Genomic DNA, 20,022 nt, shown 5'->3' with positions numbered 1-20,022 from the left:
AAGACCTATTAGGAAAGTGTCTCTGACATCATACCTTAACAGGACATGCAAATCCCTGATAAGACAGTAGAAGCTTCTATCATATGATCCATCTGTTGACCATGCCTCGTTGTTAGCAACATTATCTCCCAAAGAGATATCCAAGGATACGAGAGGGGTCACACTGTTTGGCCGAGCGGGGGAGCCGCTCGGTCGGGGATCTCCACCCGATTGACCTATGATGCTTCCCTGCAATGACTCGATTCGGTAGACTGTTTCTACTCGACCAGACTAACTCTCTGGTCGTCCCAGTGTTCCTCTGCTCCGTGACGAAGACAGGATGATCTTGGCTATACGGGCGTTCTGCTTGGACTAGCCTTTTGCCGGTCGAAAGCTTCATGCCTGCTCGGCGACTGCAGTGGAGCTCCGCTCAGCCTCCTCTTGGTGAGCCCGTTGATTCTCTAGTGTTGATTTCCTTGACTTTGACCTCTACGTTGGCTACTATCTCCATCCTTTGACTCGTACTTAGTGGGCCCCCTTTATCACCGCAACCGTCTCTAATAATATTTTATATAAAAATTTATTTTTTAAAAAACTATTAAAGCCTTAAATTTTTTATGCCAAGTAACTCAATAATTGTTGAGGCGATTCAAGCAGGGGATGTGGTAGAAGAAAAGATACCTATGATAATTGACTTCATTTAATTCATCGATAATCTCCAATCGACTCAAATCTCACCAATCAACTAGACTGGATATATATTTTTTTCTTTTCAAAAGTTCAAAATTTAAATTTCAACATTTGTGTATTTGACCGCCAGTCAACTCAACTAAATTTAGTCATCTGAATTCACATCCAATCGACTTAACTCAAAACAAAACTCTATTATTTGCCAACAGAACATCTTTATTCGACTACTTATCTAATCGACATAGTAATCAATTGATATTAACCCCCCAATCAACTGAATCATTGATTATAGCCCCAAAATACCTATTTTTTTGGTTAAAATTATGCTCAAGTAAAAATATTTCCAAATTTAAGATTACAAAGTCACTTGTAATTTCTTAAGACTGATTTAGATTTCACTTTCAGGTCTTCCTCAACCAATAGGCTTCACCTCCAAGTCTTCCTTATTAGTATCAACCTCGATCTAGCATCGTCATCAACATTGACTTACTTAAACTCGGTCGACACCTACTAGACTTCTCTATATGCCAACGCCTAATTCACCAATTCTCATATTTAAGAAACAAAAATTAGAATGTCCAAATGACAAAAATACTATAGGAATTTTAGTGATATGATGCACATGTCAACAAATCCAAAGAAAATAATCAATATATCCACAAAACTTCATAGCCTAAAATAATTTCTAGTTCAAAAACAAATGCAAGAAAGACAGACTACATAATTTATAGCATTAGCATCTCGAGCTCTGATGTGTAAACTATACATGATGATGTCTAAACATTTGCTCAAAACTGTACACAAACCTTAAACTAAATAGCAAGTTGTAACTGCACCTGCAGTATCGTTCCAAGATAGATAAGACGACACCTCATTGTAGTTGACATCACCCAATTTAGCACTAACATCGTTGCACTCTAGGATCTTGGAGCAGCAATCTGTTCTTCCAAATTTCAACGAACTAAATTCAAGAAGCTTAGATTGAACATTTCCATTTTAAGCTTCCTGTAATTGTAGCAGCCATTGATGGCGTGCCGAAAATTTTTCCATCCCTTGTAGCAATACTGGTGCAGCAGTTTCCATGCTCCAATGATCAGAAAAATTTGATCCCCTTCTTCTTCCTAATTTGATTGTTATTTAAGAGGTGAAGAATACTAAATAATAGTCTCCCACAATAATAATTTCTTAAAGCATTGATTAGCACACACAATCATGATAAACTCTGTGCCAGCAAATGTTATTATCATCATAATCAAGAACCTAAAATATCATGTGTGATTCTGATGGAGTTAGTTCTTCACTTGCTAGTCAACCAACTACCAATACATAAGCTCAAAGTTTGCACCTTACCAAAATTTTGTCAAAATTCATCAAACTAGGTTAATCATTGAGAACCAAAAAAGGAGTAGAACACATGGGAAGTGTTTTATCTGTAGCATAACTCTATATTAAGTGTTAATTAGTAGCAGATATATATGCTCGAGAAAGAACCATGGCTTTAAACCACCTTGGATCATGGATGGCATTATAAGAGAGGCAAACATATCATATATTCCATGACACAAACTGAAAGATGCTTAGATGAGAAAATAAAACTTGTGATTTGATAATTTGATCAACTATACTGCATGATATGTAGCAAATTTCTGGATTTAGAACAAACAATTAAATGCAAAAGATCTACATGCACATTCCTATCTCATGGAGTGGAAAAAGCTGAACGAGCAAGGTCATAAATATAACCAAGACCAATGAATTTGAGAGTTACTCAGTTCCATCAAATTAATCATTAGATCAGTGCTAAGCACATTAATGCAGAGGAAATGCTGAGTAAGACCAAATTAACACAATGTCCATAAAATTATTTGAGTATATCTCATTTATACATAATGATAAGAATAAAAAAGAAATCATAGTTCTATCATTTTGGGATTTTCCAATCAATTATGAAAGTTGCAGGTGTTACATTTCAAAGGGGGAGGAATCAAGAAGCTAAAGTTTCGTAGACCTGTGAAGCTCCCTGTTTTCTTTTGATCCTTTTGGAAACAATCTTCAACTTTGAACGCGAGCATATAACTGAACCAAGGAAAATCAACAAAGTACCTCAAACTTAGGGTTTATATTCACACCACACAGGAGATGATTGCTAGGGCTGCATTGTACTGTGAAAATTCAAACCTTTATGGATGGGGAAGAGGAGAGGAGACGACGCAGAGCGTTGGATGGGCAAGGAAGACAGGAAAAGGTTTAGGGAATTTTTAGCTAAATAGTGTAACTAAGCCAGGGCTTAGTACATATAGTTAATAGATAGGAATTTTTCACCGACAATCAAAATAAATTAAAAAGGTACATATAGATTTTACGGATGGTCCGCGTCATAAATTTTTTAAACTCTCATGATATAACGCGTAAAATTTGTAGATAACTTCGTTGGCAATTTTTAATGATCTCTACGTCACATGGGGAGGAGAAGTGAATAGTCTTCTTTGCCAATTTGTACTTGCACGAGAAGACAAACCAATCTCGATGATTTAATATGATTCTTCTGAATCCTCAATGTTTTCTTTATGATTTATGATCCTTTAAATTGATAGCATACATCATTATCTTTCTCCTTCTCATTACTCGATCGACTAACCAGTTAATTTGATTTAAGCAAGAAAGCTCCATCTCTCATTCACGGCCCATCCGTAGACCTGTGCGAATTGACTCGAGTTGTCATCTGACTCAAAGCAAAGATCCTGTGACGCTGAAACCATCCTTTATGGACGCACCATAATCCGCCTGCTCTTTAAGACTCGTTCAACACTCGAGTCTGTCGGCAAGAGAGAGAGACAAAAAGAAAGGTAAAATAAGTGTCTTTATCCGAAGTCATTGTGGAATTCTACTCGGCAAGAAGGTTTAATATCGTGCTCAATCCCCCAAAATGAAGCCATGGAATTAATTAGATCCTCTGTCAACGTGAACTGAGCACTCACTCATGCAATCAATCATACTGCAGAAAGTCCCACGTTCATGTATTTTTTTTCCCTGGTGCAGTGAACCAGAATCTTTTCCTCCAAACCGACAAAAACAACACCCAAATGTGGATTATGATTAAATTTAAAACAAACATGGGACCCCGACGCGTGGTCAACGCATGTCAATTGAAAGATCTAGCTAAGGAAACGTTTGGGGTTCAGGTTGACTTGTAAACTTCGTGTTCTGGATTCAGGCCACCTATGAACATTGGAAGATAGCATAAGAAAAGTTAGATCACCTCGAGAATGCTTATCCTCAACTGTATTAGATCTCCAGATATGGAGTCGTTCTGCTTTCTCTGTTTTTTTTTTCCTGAATCTGACCACCATTTCTTCCTTCTCCTCACGTATACACACGCAGCGATTCTACTGGTTACTAAAACGCACTATTCAGTTTTTAAATCTTCAAATCATATCTTTCTTTTCCGGTGCAATGAACCAGAATCTTTTCTTCTTTCTAACTGACTGAGACAGGACCCAAATTTGGATTATAAAATATGTGACGCTAATCAGGGAGACGGACATAATTAGTATTTCTCAGTACCACTGCAATGTACCCTAACAGCGATCGATCTCCATTGATGATTAATTAATCTGTTCTCGACGCATAGGAAGGCCGATTGTTTGTTGTTCTGATTCAATGAACTCTGTTTTACAGGAAGGAAGAAGGGGAAGATTCGAACATGATTGGGGACGAGAGTGGATCGACACGGGAAAAGGTGGGAGTCCTTGTTAATCTTGACCGAATCCGAGGGGGAGATCGGACCGGGTTGACCTTGTCCCACGGCCGGGCCCGGAGCTGCAGCCGGACGCGGAGTGATTATTGACCGAGGTTGGAAGGTGCGGAATGGCAACCGGCATTAATTGACCTCATTTATGAGCCACGGTACGACCGACCGACCGACGGGCCCCGCGCCTATCTCGCCGCCCGACCTCTCCACCGCTTTCCAACCGTCAACATATAACGACCTTCCTCCCTCACGATTAATTAATTAAATTAATTAATTAATTCAAACAAGCAGAAGACGCCAGCCGTGGGCAGGCGTGCCGGCCGGCCATCTGATTAATATCTATATCTATATATAATCAAACTAACAGTCGATGGATTTATTCACAAACAAGAGGAGAACATGATGAGAGTGAGGAACGAAGAAACAAACACAGTACTGAGGAGGAAGGGTGGAAGCAGGGGCGGATCCAGGATTTTAGGTTTGAGGGGGCCAAATTAATACGTCTCCTGGCTATGTGATGACTTGCTCGAAAACATCGTCATAGGCCAGCGTGATTGGATGGTCAACGACCGGCAACCTAAACTCTTTCTTCACCTTGGGGGTTTTAGGGTTGGGGGCCGGGTTGATGCATCTCCTAACTGTGCGATGATTTGCTCCATGGAAGTGCCATCGCAGAGCGTGATTCATGGTTTACAAGAACAATCTTGGTGTCATCTCAAACTCTACTGTTCCAATTTCAATATTATTTCACGGAACGATCACAACACGGATTTATAAAATAAATAAATAAATTTTATTGTATAAATTTTTTATTAGAATGAATTTAATAATTAAATAATTAATAATAATAATAATTAGTTAAGGACTTGTAGAATAAATAAATTTAAATCTATAAAATTTATTTAGGAATTTTTAGAATTTAAAATAGATTTTCTATAATATTTTAGAAGATAATTTATGTTAAAATTTAATTAAGTTATTTAAATTGAGAATTAATCAAAATCTAACTTAAACTAATGAACTCCCAATTAATTACCCTATGTTTTTTTTCTTTCCCTTCGCACGTCTTGGTCATTGCCATAAAGTCCAAACCACTTCCTTTCTTAGTTCCTTCTCAGCTTTTCACCTCCCCACCCCCAGTACTGAGGAGGAAGGGTGGAACTGTGGAAGTGTCCCCGGAGGAACTCTTCGTCAAGAAAAAGTACACCACTTCGCAGAACTCACGATGACTAGCTAGCTAGGAATACAATGGAATCATATATGTGCTGTACGTGCACGTATGGCAGGAGTGGTGGGAGCTAGGGATTAGTACTCAATGATTCGTGAACCCCTGTTTTTGGATCTGGTACATGGCCGGGATGGCGGCAGGGTAGCAGATTCCGTCGAACGGAGGTCCGTACGCGACGGGCGGGAGCATACGCTGGCTGACGGCGGCCCGCTCCAGTGACTGGACCTGCGTCTTCAGGAACTTAACGTATTGGATGGCCTCGTCGAGCATGGAGGCGGTGTCCATCTTGGTGCCGCCGGGGACCATGTGCTGCAGGATCCGCATCCGCTCGCTGATCCGCTCCCGCCGAAGCCGCGCCGCCACGCTCTGCGGCTCCGTCGACACCCTCACGTTCCGCCGCTTCGCCGGCCGCGGCGTCTCGGGGTCCAGTACCTGCACCGGCTGCATCGCCGCCATCCGGAATATCATCTCCCTCACCGCCGATTCCTCCCCGTAGCCCGTCGCCGGCGCCGCCATACTCGCGGCCGGAAACATGGGCGAGGAGGCAGGCGTAGCGAGGGGAGATGAATCAGCCGCCACCAGCTGCGCCGCCTGCTGCGGCGGCGGCGGAGCTCCGGCGAGATATTGAGCCTTCGGCTGGAGAAGCGGTTCGTCCGACAATTCAGCGAGCTGCTGCAACTGCAGCATCATGTTCATCAGCTCCATCTGGGTCTCAGGGGAACCGACCAACAAATCCAAGTCCATTTGCTCCATGTTCACGAGATGGATTGATCGATAAGTAGCTTCTAGTTTAGTTCTGCGGAACAAATTAAATGTATAACTCTGTAGGTGGAGGGAGTATAGCAATCAGGTAGGCTGACTATTTATAACAACAAGCCAACCATAAAGAAAAAAAAATATCCAATTTTACTGCAGTAACTAATTAATTATGATGTATATAGATATATATATAATAAATAACTTCTTCAAGTTTATTATCTATCTATCTATCTATTCTTCCTGATAGCAGCTATCAGCTGCCAATAGACTGGGTCCAATATGCTGTGCGTGAACATGGCATGGGGTTTAATCAAGGAGGTTAAAAGGAAGGCACTGGTCCCAGTTTGGTCGGCATATGCTACAGTGACGTGTACCATCCGTAGCTGCATTCGTTAATTAATTACTCGTCCCCTCTGATGGATCTAGTGGCTAGCGCATGAGGTGTTATCATAATGAAGTCTGGGGTTCAAATCTCAGTAAAATCGAGATAAATACCTCCTTTATATGCTAGTCATTATTCCAAAGGCTAATAGCCGCTCGTGATTTACCTCTTTCATGTTGACCTTGGGACGGATTAACGGAGGCATTGGAGACAAACGTATTCACCATTTGCCACAATTCGTTAATTAATTACTCTTTGTATATATATTTACCACGAGCAATCAATTAGCAAATTAAGGATATATTTATTTTCATTTATTTTCTTCTCTTCATTGATGGACTCAGCACGGCACATGTCAACCGTCAGACAGTTAACTTGGAAGTGAATCGAATGAAACAACTTCAACTTCAATCAAAGTAAAATAATTATATAATTTATATTGACATTTATTGACATCGACGTGCGATGCTGGGCCTCGGCCGATCGATCGATCGACAATCATCTCGCTCCCCAGCGAGCAAAGGTCGAGGTCAAGCCGGTGTGATGTTGAATGTTAGCATTGGATACGCCTTACATGAAATTGGGTAGGTTTAATTTAAAGGGTTTTGCTGGTTTGAGTTACCAGATGTGATGGTGCCTGTGATAGAATCATGTGCATCGCTTGCGCGTATAAATAACTTTATAAAGCATAATAACACTAGGTTATTGTGCCACCATTTTGTAGATGATGTCGCTCTTGTCTTTGTAGATTGGGTATCACCGATCGGCTAGGAGTTGAATAGATAGTTATGGTGTCCTTTTTCGCCCATGCAGGTTCTCTCTTTGATTTCTGAGGGGAGATTTTGATCATCCTCTTGGGTGCTCCCTGTGGCTTGCGAGTCCAAGTGCATCAGTGGAGGGCCAATGTTGTCGGCATTTCCTCCGACGGTCAAGCTAGTGATGTGCTGAGAGATGAAGCTTGTAGAAATGCGAGAGAGAAAGAAATGCTCAAAAAAGAGAGAGAGATAAGAAAAATCATCACACCTTCACTTACCTTCGTTGAGCCTTATATAGCCACGGAGGTATAAGGTCTACGTAAGCAATCACGTGAGCCCTAGACAAGCCACGTAGGCGACCACACCAGCAAAATGTCACCCACCAGCTAACTGCCTGAAGGGTGATTAGCTAGGGTGACATCCATTAGACCATTCCTCTAAGATTGTCGGGCCGTTTGCCAGGTGTCACCTTTTACACGAGTTGTCGAAGGTTGTCGGATTGTTGCCAAGTGTGTGCAAATTGTTGGAGGTTGAGATTGAGAAGTAGGATGTCGCCGATAGCCGATTGGCCTTTCCAAGTGTGAATGGGAATTCACTAGATGAATGTCGAGTACTTAGGAACGCAAACCCTGAATGACCTTCCCAAATCCGAGTGGGATATATGCTGTAAGATGAAGATTGAGTGCTTGGGAGGTGACTTGAGTCCGATTGGGATTCCACTAGACTAAGGCCAAGCGCTTCGAGAGAGGATTCTCGTTAGTCTGGAAGAGAAGCTGAGCACTCGGTTAGTCAAGTGCTCAAGAGCAAAGACCCTAAGCAATCTTCTCGGGTCCAAGTGGTATAATGATAGACAAACGTTAAGTGCTTAGGAGTGTAGATTCGAGTGACCTTCCAGAATCTGAATGAGACTTTGTTGGATAAAATCTAAGTGCTTGAGAAAGGAGATTGACAGGTCAGAAAGCTAGGTCAGGTGCTCGGGAGTAACTTCAAATATCATCACATATCCCTCCTCTAGGTCAAACTGAAAAGTGGAGTCAAATGAAATCTAATAGAAATGTTGGATCGAAAAGGATCATCTCGGCAAGGATTCCTCTAGACGGGAAGTCTTTGATGCCATTAGATAGATAGTGTCTAATTTTTGATAAATTTTTCTCAAATTATGAACTCAACAAATCCTTAGTGGCAAGGTGCTTGTATCTGAAAATATATTATAGATACACGTGTGGAGGTATATATAATAAATGCAATACTAACATGAATGTTTAACATGATTCTAAGTCTTTCTTCCAATCCATAGTCTATGACTCATTTAGTGTGTCATCTTTGCAAATTCACTAACCCACCACTTAACACAAGACAATGACGTCAGACTTTATAAATTGAGGTTCATGACCTCCAAGGATGAAAAGCAGTCGACCCAGACAATGAGATTTTGCAAACTCCTCTTGAGGATGATTCTTCTTCAGCATGATGTCAGATATATAGCCTAATACCTAGACAGTGCAAGCATGGCACAAACTTGGGCTAGACTTAATACTGGAGCTCAAATCATCTTGGATTTGATTGGATTGAGCATAACCCAAGCTCAAGCTTAGTTTACTCCTCACATTCAGTGCCAAAAATTCTCCTCATTTTTTAAAAATAATAAATGAAATTGTTGAAGTACATTAGTAATTTTTTTTATATAGAATACTAAGTACCTCGATATTATTAATTTTTTCATTCTCGCATTGTCTTTTTTTTCATTATTCAGACTTCCATTAACAATTCTACACTTCAAATTATGCTCCTCAGTTTCTTTTTTTTTTTCTCATGTTAATATTCAACTAGCTAAGATTGCAAAGACTATACTATTGAGTTCACCGTATAGTGACTCAATGAGGCTTATAAATCTCCAAGAGAAAAATTTCAAAGTTTGAGGATATAGTAGTTTTACTAGTGTAGGGCTATGACTAAAGCCAACATGCTCGAGTCTTTTACCAAAGGTCTAAATCAAACAAATCAACTACTAGTATGTCTCTATGATTTAACATCAAATCCAATTGATAATGCGGTTCCACGGTTTGATCGCCATACTCGTGTTCAAATGACAACATTTTTTACTAGTATGAGCTAGTTGGGCTCGTGCTCATACTGAACCTGTGCTCTCACTGGATTGGGGCCATGATCAACTCATTTCATACCTAGTTCAGTCTTGCTCAATCTAGGATTTGATAAGCTCGACAGAGACAAAGAGGAGTCGTACATCTTCTCTCATACTTCCTCCTCGACACCATTGAATAATAACTAAGCAGAACAAAATAAGTAGCAGCACAGAGCAGCCCATAAACACTGTTTTCGGCAACTAGACTCGTGACTGATGACTTTGGATTGCATCATATATAGGACCATTTTCTTTCATGCAAAGGTGGTGGTGAACCATCTTTTGGTGCCTTTGGCATGAGAGAACCATCAAGCTTATATAGTGCGGTGGACAAAACAACTGCTACTGTGTCTAGGGAATGGGCAACTCTAATCTGGTCCATATGCACAGCCAACTTTTGCAAGCTGGGAATAAAATGACTTGATGAACTTGCTTGCCCTTCTTTTCTCAATTATTAGGTTTCTAATGGTCTGCAAAACTCAGAATTGTGTTGTTGCTTCCAATCAACAGCTTGCTTGTTTTTTGGTTTCCAAGTTGATTGATCTCATGTTCCGTTTGAACTAGGAGACACTGGTCCACCTTGTCTGTAGAGATTGCGATGTTGTTGGCAATTAGATGACTGGTTACATCAAATAAAGCTTCTCCCTTTCATCTTCATCTAACTTTTGAGTCCAGCTCAAGATAATTGATTTGAGGACTGACAAACTCCTTTTTCACACTGATTCTCCCTTCGCAAACAAGAAGAGTTTGGTAACAAGGAAAAGTTGTGAGAATTTTGTAATGATAACATCATCAAAAAATCTTGAGACAGTGTCAAACAGATCGACTTGATCTAGTTTGTGAACACGATTTTAAAGTTATAAAATATAGTTAGATTGGACTTCAATATAATGGACTATGACAAGCTGACGTTGAATAGCATTCATAACACATCATAACATAATACAAACAATAAAAATTTATTAGAATAGATGGTTGAATTATTAGATGGCAATACTTTTTTTTTAATAAACTTAATTGGGAAGAGCATATTTTTTTTACAAGTGGAGAGTCAGATACTAGGCGTGGATTGAATTTAGCTGGGCTAACTAGGGTTACATCAAGTATTAGATTAATTATCACGAGCTGGAACCTAAATTATATCCAAGTTGTAGCAAGATCAAGTAGGCTCTAGTGTATGATTTTGCTAAAGTAGAGTTTAATAAATTCAAACCTAGAATCACTGGGATTGCGGTTTAGGAAGTGAGCCTAGCTCCATCGAGCATCAATGGGTTGATTGTTGATCATGTGCGCAGTGAGGTTTAGGAAGTGAGCCTAGCTCCATCAAGCATCAATGGGTTGATTGTTGATCATGTGCGAAGAGCATGTTCCCATTTCCTTGAGATATCAGCCTTAAGTGATAAGTAAGTCAAGTTGGGTACCACCATCTTTTATGTTGATTGTAAGGTATGTAGGATGAAATGGTTATCGACAATAGTATGTAGTGTTAGCAAGATGGAGGGACTACCGATAACCCGATTAAAATATATATATTCATACTCTCCTCCATTCAGGTATATATATATATATATACACACACACACACTTTAATGGAGGAGAGTATGGAGGGACTACCGATATCCAATATCAAACCCTGAATACCTGATTAAATAATATTAAATATTATTTAATCGGGTATTTAGGGTCTGATATCGATAGTCCCTCCATACTCCCCTTCATTCAGGTCGGATATTGGATTCTCCATCGGGTTCAGAGAAAATTATACACACACACAATTTTGATATCCTGCACATTTATATGAGCGACAACATACGTGGATGATCTGACGTAACCAAAACTCATTTTTTTATTTCTCTCTCTCATCTGCATGCAATGCTTTTCGCTCTCCTGCATACAAGGTGATGTTGGTTTATACAAACCAACACCACGTTGGTGTTGATTTCAAACTAGTGTTAGTGCTGGTCTTTAAAGACCAGCACCACGTTGGTGCTTGCTGGTGCTGGTTTAGGGTCACACCAACTAATGTTGGATTTTAAAGACCAACACCCCAGCACCTCCTTGCATGAAGGAGAGAGAGAAAAAAGTTGCATGCAAATGTGAGAAGAAAATAAAAAAAAAAGGAGTTTTGGCCGCGTCATATCATCCAGTATGCTATCGCCCATATAAGGGTGTACAAGGTATTAAAATTGTATATATATATATATATATATATATTCCAAAACTTATTAACTATTTTTGTTGAGGTTAGGAGTAAATTATATAAATATTTAATCTATTTTTTAATTATATATATATATATATTTTAATATGATGTTAATTCTAATATATTTTGTTGAACAATGATAGTTGGATGAAAAGAAGAAAAAATATTAGTACATAAATATTCTATCCTTTAATGGGTATGAGTATGAGAATGAATATCCGATCCCCGATGGTTATGGAGATGAAGGATAAGGAATCCGATCCAAATCTGACCTATTGCCATCTAGAGAGACAACAGAGTCTACTGGATAGCTAGTAGATGTACCATGTCCACAATAGTTGTTAGTGAATTGGTACAAATAATATGAAGAGTTGTTACCAAGAAATTTATTGCCTCTTCTACTTGATTCATGTCTATGTTTAGTCAAGTGGTTTTGATCATACCATGCTCGTCTTATGAATTAGTAGCAACAATATGTTATTTTGATACATGAAAACATCCATTAGGTACCATATGATATGGGATGTGAAAGTTACTTTATTATCATGATATATAGTGATGTTTGTTAGCTGTGGTCGTGTGACAATTGTTGATAGCAGGCGGTTTGTATGTTAGTAGTGCATGGTGGTAACATGACATGTATATATGTGCAGTATTGATATACCAAGTAAAAGAATCGGTGTTATACCCAGGTTGAGCCACTTTAGATATGTTTCCACGTAAAAAAAATTAAACTAGAACGTACCAAAAAGATTGGGCTATTGTGCAAGCAAGTAGAGCACCCCTTCATCTGCTCATCACCACAAGCCATCCTTTAAATGCACACCGAACTTCAAGCAACAGCTCAACGGAATTCCGAAACACAAGAAGCTTCATAAGAAATTAGTGCAACAGAACGCAAAGTTGAATAAATTTTCCATTGCCAAATCTATTATTTATTTAAAAGCCTTTTGTTACAAGCAAGATACTAGAATTTAATATACACGTAATAAAATAATGGGGTGTTGAAGGATACGTGTTGCAAAGCTAAGCATAATATTTAGGGGAAGAGCCTTTCGTCTCCTCAAATGGCTACTTACAAGGGCATTAGTCTTCTGTACTTGAAATAGTATAAGAACAAACAGAAAATAATTAAGCCGGTCACTCCAGTGATCACCAAGGTCCACTGGAATGCAGATGGTACTTCAAATAAAGTAATCTCAAAGTTCATACCAAATATCCCGGCAACAACTCCAAAGATGGCGACGACAAATGTGGCAGTAGTTAGTAGCAGCTCAAACTGGATCAATTGATTCCGCACAGTGTCCTAAAGAAGAGGCAAGTCAAAGTAAGCAATAAGACATCGTGGATATGCCAAATCAATGACTCCAGAGAAAAATACATCCAAGCAACCACTGTTGACGAAATATCACCAATTAAACTAACAACAAACACATTGTAACTGCTTTGATAAACTTTAAACCACATCTCTATAGAATGTTCGTATTACAAAAGACTTAATTTTTCTGTGTTTGTAAAGAAAACTATCACTCACTGACTAGATAGAACTAATATAACTCAAAGCTAAAAGTATGTTAACAAGTGCAGGAATATACATTCTTTATATTGTTACTATGCTACTCTTTAGCAATGCATATGAGCACCACAATTAATCATGTGATGTTAAACATCAAATAAGAGCAAATAAGCATTCATAAATATGTATCATGATATCAAAATAATAAAAACTAGATAAAGTTAGAAAAACTAAGTTAAACCTTATCACTCCCCCTTTACTAGAGGGAAAAATGAAGCGAAAGAGAATCATAAAGGTCTAACTGTCATCATAATATCAAAACATATCATAAACATAATATATTGTGAAGTTAAATCATAAAAGATTAACTTTTACACAAATATCACACAATATAGAAACCTTCGTACACAAGCGAAAAAGGGCAATGCTTTCATAAATAAATACCATGACTAGCTAACCGAATATTTACATTCAAATACAGCATGTAAACAAGTATCAAAGACACAATCAAAAACAAAAACAAGTGCAACACACACCTAATATCTAAATGAAATAGGTCTCAGAACAACAAATCATATAACCAAAAAGACCCCCCTCCTCCCATCATACAAAGATATGTATGAATCTTTTGATGTTTTGCTTGTATAGCTATGGTAGGCGACAGTTGTATTAAAATGTTCATCCATGTGTCAGCCAAGCTATTGAAATCAGGTTGATAACATAGCAGCTCATCTATCCTTGGCCAACGTCACGGTTCCTCCTCTTTTTCTTCTAGTGCTTTTGCACCCTCAGTCTCTTCCATTTGTATAACTTCTTAAGGCTACTTATCTTTCCATACTAAGGTGTCACCTGATCTGGTCATGCCTTTAAGTTTCATATTTGTTAGTCTAGTCTTTAGCACTGTCTTAGAGGTGGGTTACATCACCAAAGGTCAGTACATGGCTCTGGAGAAATATGATGATAAGACAACACAACATATGAACTTTCCTGTGCTGGAGTGGTCTCTAGCTTCCAAGCATGTATTAATATAAAAGTAAACCAAAGTTTGTCAAAATGTTTTGCTAATGCGTACATGATAAATACACATATAGGTGATATTTGTCAAATTCCTAGAAGTGGAGGGTAAAATGATAAAGCATGGCATGATTAGGTTGAAGATCTAATGAGTGTTAGGCTTTGGCAATCTAGTTGAAAGGGCTATCTGTGTATTGAAATTTGAACTTCTTGAGTGAAACTTTGGAGGCAAGGGGGCTATTCAGATTGAACTTTGGATAAATACAAAATTAATTCTTGGAATTAGGAATTCCAATAAATGTCTTAAGGATTGAAGGAGAAACCATGATCTCCCTCTCCAACACATACGTAATGCCTTTGTTATTCTCACGGGCTCTAAATGAATGTAAGAGTTCTCACGGCTACAAGAAGCATTAAATTATTATAATATGTAAGGTCGTCTAGATGACAGTAACTAATAATGCAATTGGCATTAGATAGTTCTCATAACTTACCAGCCAGCATAGTCAACATGTATGCTTCCAGTCAATTATTGATAACTTCCATTTCTATATTTTCTCACATTGTCAATGGGAATATTGGTGCTCTACTCGGTGTTTGTGTTGTCTGACATTTGTAGGTGAGAAGTAGATGAATAAGTTTGAAGATCATAACTAAAGATCAACATCTTGCTAAGTTCTTCATCCAACTTAGTATAGTATTTTTTATGTTGAATTCCAAGCTAGGAATGATAATATCTATGCCCTTGAGGATTGTTAAAAAAATAGATAAGAATACTACATGAATTATTTTGTTGCTTTTCATGTATTTCTACACCTTATAAGATACACCCTTACATATTATTTCTTCCTCTATCAACTGATTGTATCCAAGTTATATCTTTCAAAAAAGAGGAACTTATGCCATAGACCAATAGAAGTAATTTTGGAATGTGAAAAGGCCTCTTTTCTTCTTGTTCATTGTCGTTATTCGTGATTGATTATTGACTAACTCTTACCTATATATATATTTATGAACAGACAAGCAATTACTTTCATCATCTTAAAATCAAGACTAAGCGTACCAGCTGAATGTTAATGAAATCCTCAGTGTCATCAATATACTCTTTCAACTGAAAATGTGCAAGAGAACAAATGTTTAGTATCTCAAATATATATAAGAGAGATCACCATAAAATAACTACTTACTGAGGTCAGTTTGTTCAGTGTGCTATCAATGACCACGAAATAAGCTTCCAATAACATTTCCAATTCCTCTATGTTCTCTGTAATAGTGCTGGAACTTTTCATACTGTCACGTCTGCTCCTTGCAAAACTTAAAGTCTTCTCAAGCTTATGAGTGTCAGGTGGTGAAGAAACAGGCGAAACTGGAGCAGAAACTGACACACCACCAGCAGCCAAATTGAACCCATGGAATGATTGATCGCCAAAAAAAGATGTTTCCGTCCGCCTTTTCTTCTCTGTGAGATACATTTCAGCCATATCACCATCATCATCCATCAGTTGTTCTATTTCATCTCTAACCTACAGAAAGTTCAGTGTCCAGTCAGGAGTGAATGATTCTATAAAATTAATAAGAAGCTAATAGCTTCTTGGTATACCTTTTGAACTCTCCGAGTTAAGGCAACAAGCCTGCTCTTCAAGCGACGAACCTTTTCCAAGTTAAGGGTACTGATTTTAGATGTCAACTCATCCAACAATGGATATGCCTCAATTTCTAATTCTGCTGCCTACAAATTTGCATTTTTCATAGACAAGATCAGTACCAATTTAAACACAGAAATGAGGATATATAGCTAGTTATAACATTAGGCTACACATGTTCATTTGAGAAAAACCATAAACTTAGATACCTGAAGGAGCTCAAGAAACTGAAAGAAATAAATAGTAAAAAACTGAACCAACTGACTTTTATATGCTTGGCTTAGAACTTATCATACACTTAATGGGGGAACATATATTAGGTTGCCATTTCTATGAAAAATCTCAAAAGATAGAGAAGAATCCGGATGGCAAAAAAGTGTCCAAAACACAATTCAACAGGTTCAGATTTATTCATGACTGCATTTCAAGGTATAGATATAGAAGTTATACAATTTGTAGCATGATTACGTATAAGATGTTTGGTGAGTTCAGTCAGTTGGAATGAATTAGGAAAATGTTTTACGGAGCTAGAGATAATAGACTTCTCTCCACTTTTCTCTCTCTCATTCACACACACGCAACTTTATTCCTGCAAGCCACTACACCTTCTTCTTCTTCTTCTTCTTCCTCTCTTCCGGCACCAGCACTTGTCCTTCCTCTCCCTCCTTCTCCTTTCTTCCTCTTCCAGCAATATCAACAATAGCAACAAACCAGCATCATAGAACCTCCCCCCACAGCCACCAACACCACTTTGTACCCCAACCAGCAACTTTCCTCTTACTCCTCCCTTATTGCTGCCCTTCCCATGTGATGTCATTATACCAGCAATGCCCTGTTGTTGCACCTCTGCCACGTTCACATAGCTGCATTAGCTGCCAGGAATCCTCTTTTACCCCTTTGGTTTATTTTCTCCCTCTTCTATTTCCCCTTCCCATGAGTGCACAGCAGCAAGTGTTGTTGTTCATCACTACATTGGTCACAACCAGAAACAAGACTAGAGGAACCTTTCTCCCTTCCTCTCTTTCTCTCTCATTTTTCTGTGTCCACGGCCATCAGCCCTACTCTTTTTTTGATGCCCACAACTAGCTGCTTCAGTTGCTTTTGCCCAAACCAAGGAGAACCCTTGGTTTTTCTCATTTCCTGAGCCTCTCAATGTGAACGAGGTCATTATTCGTAGTCAATAGAAGGTATGAATTAATGTAAAATGAGTGATTGATATTGGTAAATAATTATATATTGATATCAGAAATAATAATTATTTCAGATTAATTACAATGTGTTATTTTGGTTCGATTTGGCTGAGTCTTTCAGATCAGCAAAACACCTTCGTGTTCCATCAATCAGCAAAAAATTATAAGGAAATATTTAAATTTATATATTGTGGTTTAGGCTAACTTGTCTAGAATGGGAAAAAAAACTATGGTTCAATGGTAGGGGTTTCATGTAGGAATTATAATTATATCGAGGTAGCCAATCAAAATTTAATCCATCGACTTTGAATTTTAGTTAATTTATAGATTTTTGTATTATTATCATTATTAGATATTTATTTTGTATCTTCTGAATTATTTTTCATATTGTATTTGTAGATGCAAGTTCAAGTAGAGCACGCTGATTTATAGACCTTCGGAGCTTTTTGTTGTACATAAAGGTAATTTAAATCTATCCTTCCACTTGTATATATTTTATTGTGCATAAATAAATTTATAAAATGAATTGCAAATAATATTAAAATAGAGAAATAGGCTGGAAAATAAACTATTGGAGGCTAAATAAATTGAAAATTAAATATATTCTTCTCAATTATTTCATCCCTCAAGAGTATGTAAATGAAGAGGAGTTATCTAGAATTCGACATCACGACAATAGTAAAATATCATAATCGTTTTCTCCACTAACATCCAAAAAGAGGTTAAGATGTACTATCGTCATACCTAAAAATTGCATTATTCTTTGCACGACGACAAGAAGAAACTATCCTTGCAAAAGAATGGAGAAATAACAAAATTGTGAGCATCCCATTGTCTAACATGATTTGTGATAATACAAGTTTGAAATACCAATTGGAAAAAATTACTATGGAAGAGATAGAGAAAAAGAACAAACAACAAGAGAGCAATCTACGTGAGGATCTAAACTTTGATAATGATTAGAAGAATTCATCTATCAGACTCATCACAACACCTATAATTGAAGCCACTACATTAAAACCTCTTTGTGAGCCTCTATCATCTACAACAATCTTTACTTCCATCATTCAAGAGAACAAAACAACAATACTACTGAACTCACTCCTAGTCAAGTAAAATAAGTCATAAGAGGTCTCGGTGCATTAACTATAGCTCAATGATAGCATGGTTTAGAATATTCTTTCATCATAACTCGATGAGAACTCAATGTAAGACAAAGCAAAGGAAGATTCTATGTTATCATTTCTTTCATATAGTGACCTTAATAGTTACTAGAGAAAATATTTGTATGCTCATGAACTCTCAACAACACCTCAACGCCAAAGGAATCTTAAGCATATCTATTTGAGAAGGGAAGAATCTTAGAACTTAGAAGGGCGTTTGTCTATTGTAAATTCATTAAAGGAGGTCTCAATTGGTCCACAATAGGAAGACATTTTATGCAAGTCATTGAAAGAAAAAAAAAAAAAAAATCAACCAGGGTCCTACCAAAAAAATACCATCACAATTAAATGTGTCAATTCCGCATCCAAATTCCAAATCAATGGCAGCACGAAAAAAAACATACTTTGTATATATGTGAATTATGCATCCACTTAAAAACAATCTCAAAAACCTAATTTTCGCATCAGTTATACAATTCTGGCTAGTTCCGTGCCCGTCTAGGCGAGATGAAGAAAGAGCAAAACATCAAACATAATTGAAGCCCTAAATTGGTTTATCAGAATCCTGACACCATAGACTGGATACTTAACATAGAATCGAATCGCAAAACCAACATAAAAGGACCCGAGAATTGGAGAAAGTACAGAACCTGTGCGTCGAGAAAAGTGCAGGCGGCATCGAGGGCGACCTCGAGGGCCCTGAACTCGAAGGGCAGGTCATCAGGCGAAGGCGCCCCGCCGGAGAGCACCTCGGCGTTGCTGGCCGCTAGGCGCCGTTGGAGTTCAACCACGTACTGTAGGACGTAACTGTCTAGGGAGTTGAGAAGAAGGACCTCATCAGCGGTGATGATGCATCGGATCTGCTCGAGGTTGACGACGATGGCTTTCTCGCGGCCGAGGATGGTGGAGGGGTAGACGAAGAGGGGGTCGAGAAGGCGGAGGTCGCGGGCGGGGAGGTCACACCGGCGCATCATGGTGAACTTATCGACCTCGATGACCTGGGAGTTGCCGGTGGCGGCGTCGACGCGAATCCAGGAGCGGAGGCTCTGGCCGCGCTTCTTGAGGCCGGAGAAATCGACGCCCTGGAAGAGAGGGCGGCGGACAGGGATGGGCTCGCGGGACCCGGAGGTGGAAGATGGCTTCCGGGGGAGGAGCCGTTCGCGGCGCTCCGCCATCTGAGTGGAAGAAGACGAAGGCGATGGTGTCGGATTTAATTAATTTGCAAGGCAACGAGACGTGGTGGCGGCGCAATGTGTTATGCTTTCCACTGATTTTTCCAAACCGGACCGACCAGGTTTGATCCGGTGAGATTTTATTTACGTTCGTTTAATAAACACACAATTTAATAAATTAAATGGATAAATAACTTGTTAAATTAAGCTAATGCTCATCTCATTAGTATTCATAAACATATTTATAAATAATATTTATAATAAAATTATCATCCTCATACTAAATAAATAAATAATCAAAATCAATAAATTAGTTGATATTATCAAACTTAATAATTAAACTCAATAATCAACTCATTTAAAATGTAAAAATTTTAAACAATTAAATGAGTTTACAACTAAATAAACTAAACTTAAGTCCAGTTTGAATAAAT

The 20,022-nt window shown here is 38.4% G+C and overlaps 2 protein-coding genes across 2 annotated transcripts; both read right to left on the bottom strand.

The window, feature by feature from the left end:
* Nucleotides 1-5,630: 5,630 nt before the first annotated feature.
* Nucleotides 5,631-12,740, bottom strand: LOC122006694 (transcription factor LRL3-like). Its single transcript, XM_042562287.1, has 2 exons — nt 12,636-12,740; nt 5,631-6,444 (listed from the first exon to the last, which is right to left on the bottom strand). The coding sequence occupies exon 2, from the start codon at nt 6,399-6,401 to the stop codon at nt 5,733-5,735; it is 669 nt and encodes a 222-aa protein (XP_042418221.1). The 5' UTR covers nt 6,402-6,444; nt 12,636-12,740; the 3' UTR covers nt 5,631-5,732.
* A 53-nt stretch (nt 12,741-12,793) lies between these two features.
* Nucleotides 12,794-19,706, bottom strand: LOC122006693 (magnesium transporter MRS2-1-like). Its single transcript, XM_042562286.1, has 5 exons — nt 19,067-19,706; nt 16,021-16,149; nt 15,608-15,943; nt 15,484-15,531; nt 12,794-13,196 (listed from the first exon to the last, which is right to left on the bottom strand). The coding sequence occupies exons 1-5, from the start codon at nt 19,589-19,591 to the stop codon at nt 12,966-12,968; spliced, it is 1,269 nt and encodes a 422-aa protein (XP_042418220.1). The 5' UTR covers nt 19,592-19,706; the 3' UTR covers nt 12,794-12,965.
* Nucleotides 19,707-20,022: the final 316 nt, after the last annotated feature.

The sequence above is a fragment of the Zingiber officinale genome, chromosome 7B (assembly GCF_018446385.1).
Source record: "Zingiber officinale cultivar Zhangliang chromosome 7B, Zo_v1.1, whole genome shotgun sequence".
In the NCBI taxonomy this organism is placed as follows: Eukaryota; Viridiplantae; Streptophyta; class Magnoliopsida; order Zingiberales; family Zingiberaceae; genus Zingiber; species Zingiber officinale.
This window is presented reverse-complemented; position numbering and strand designations above follow the sequence as displayed.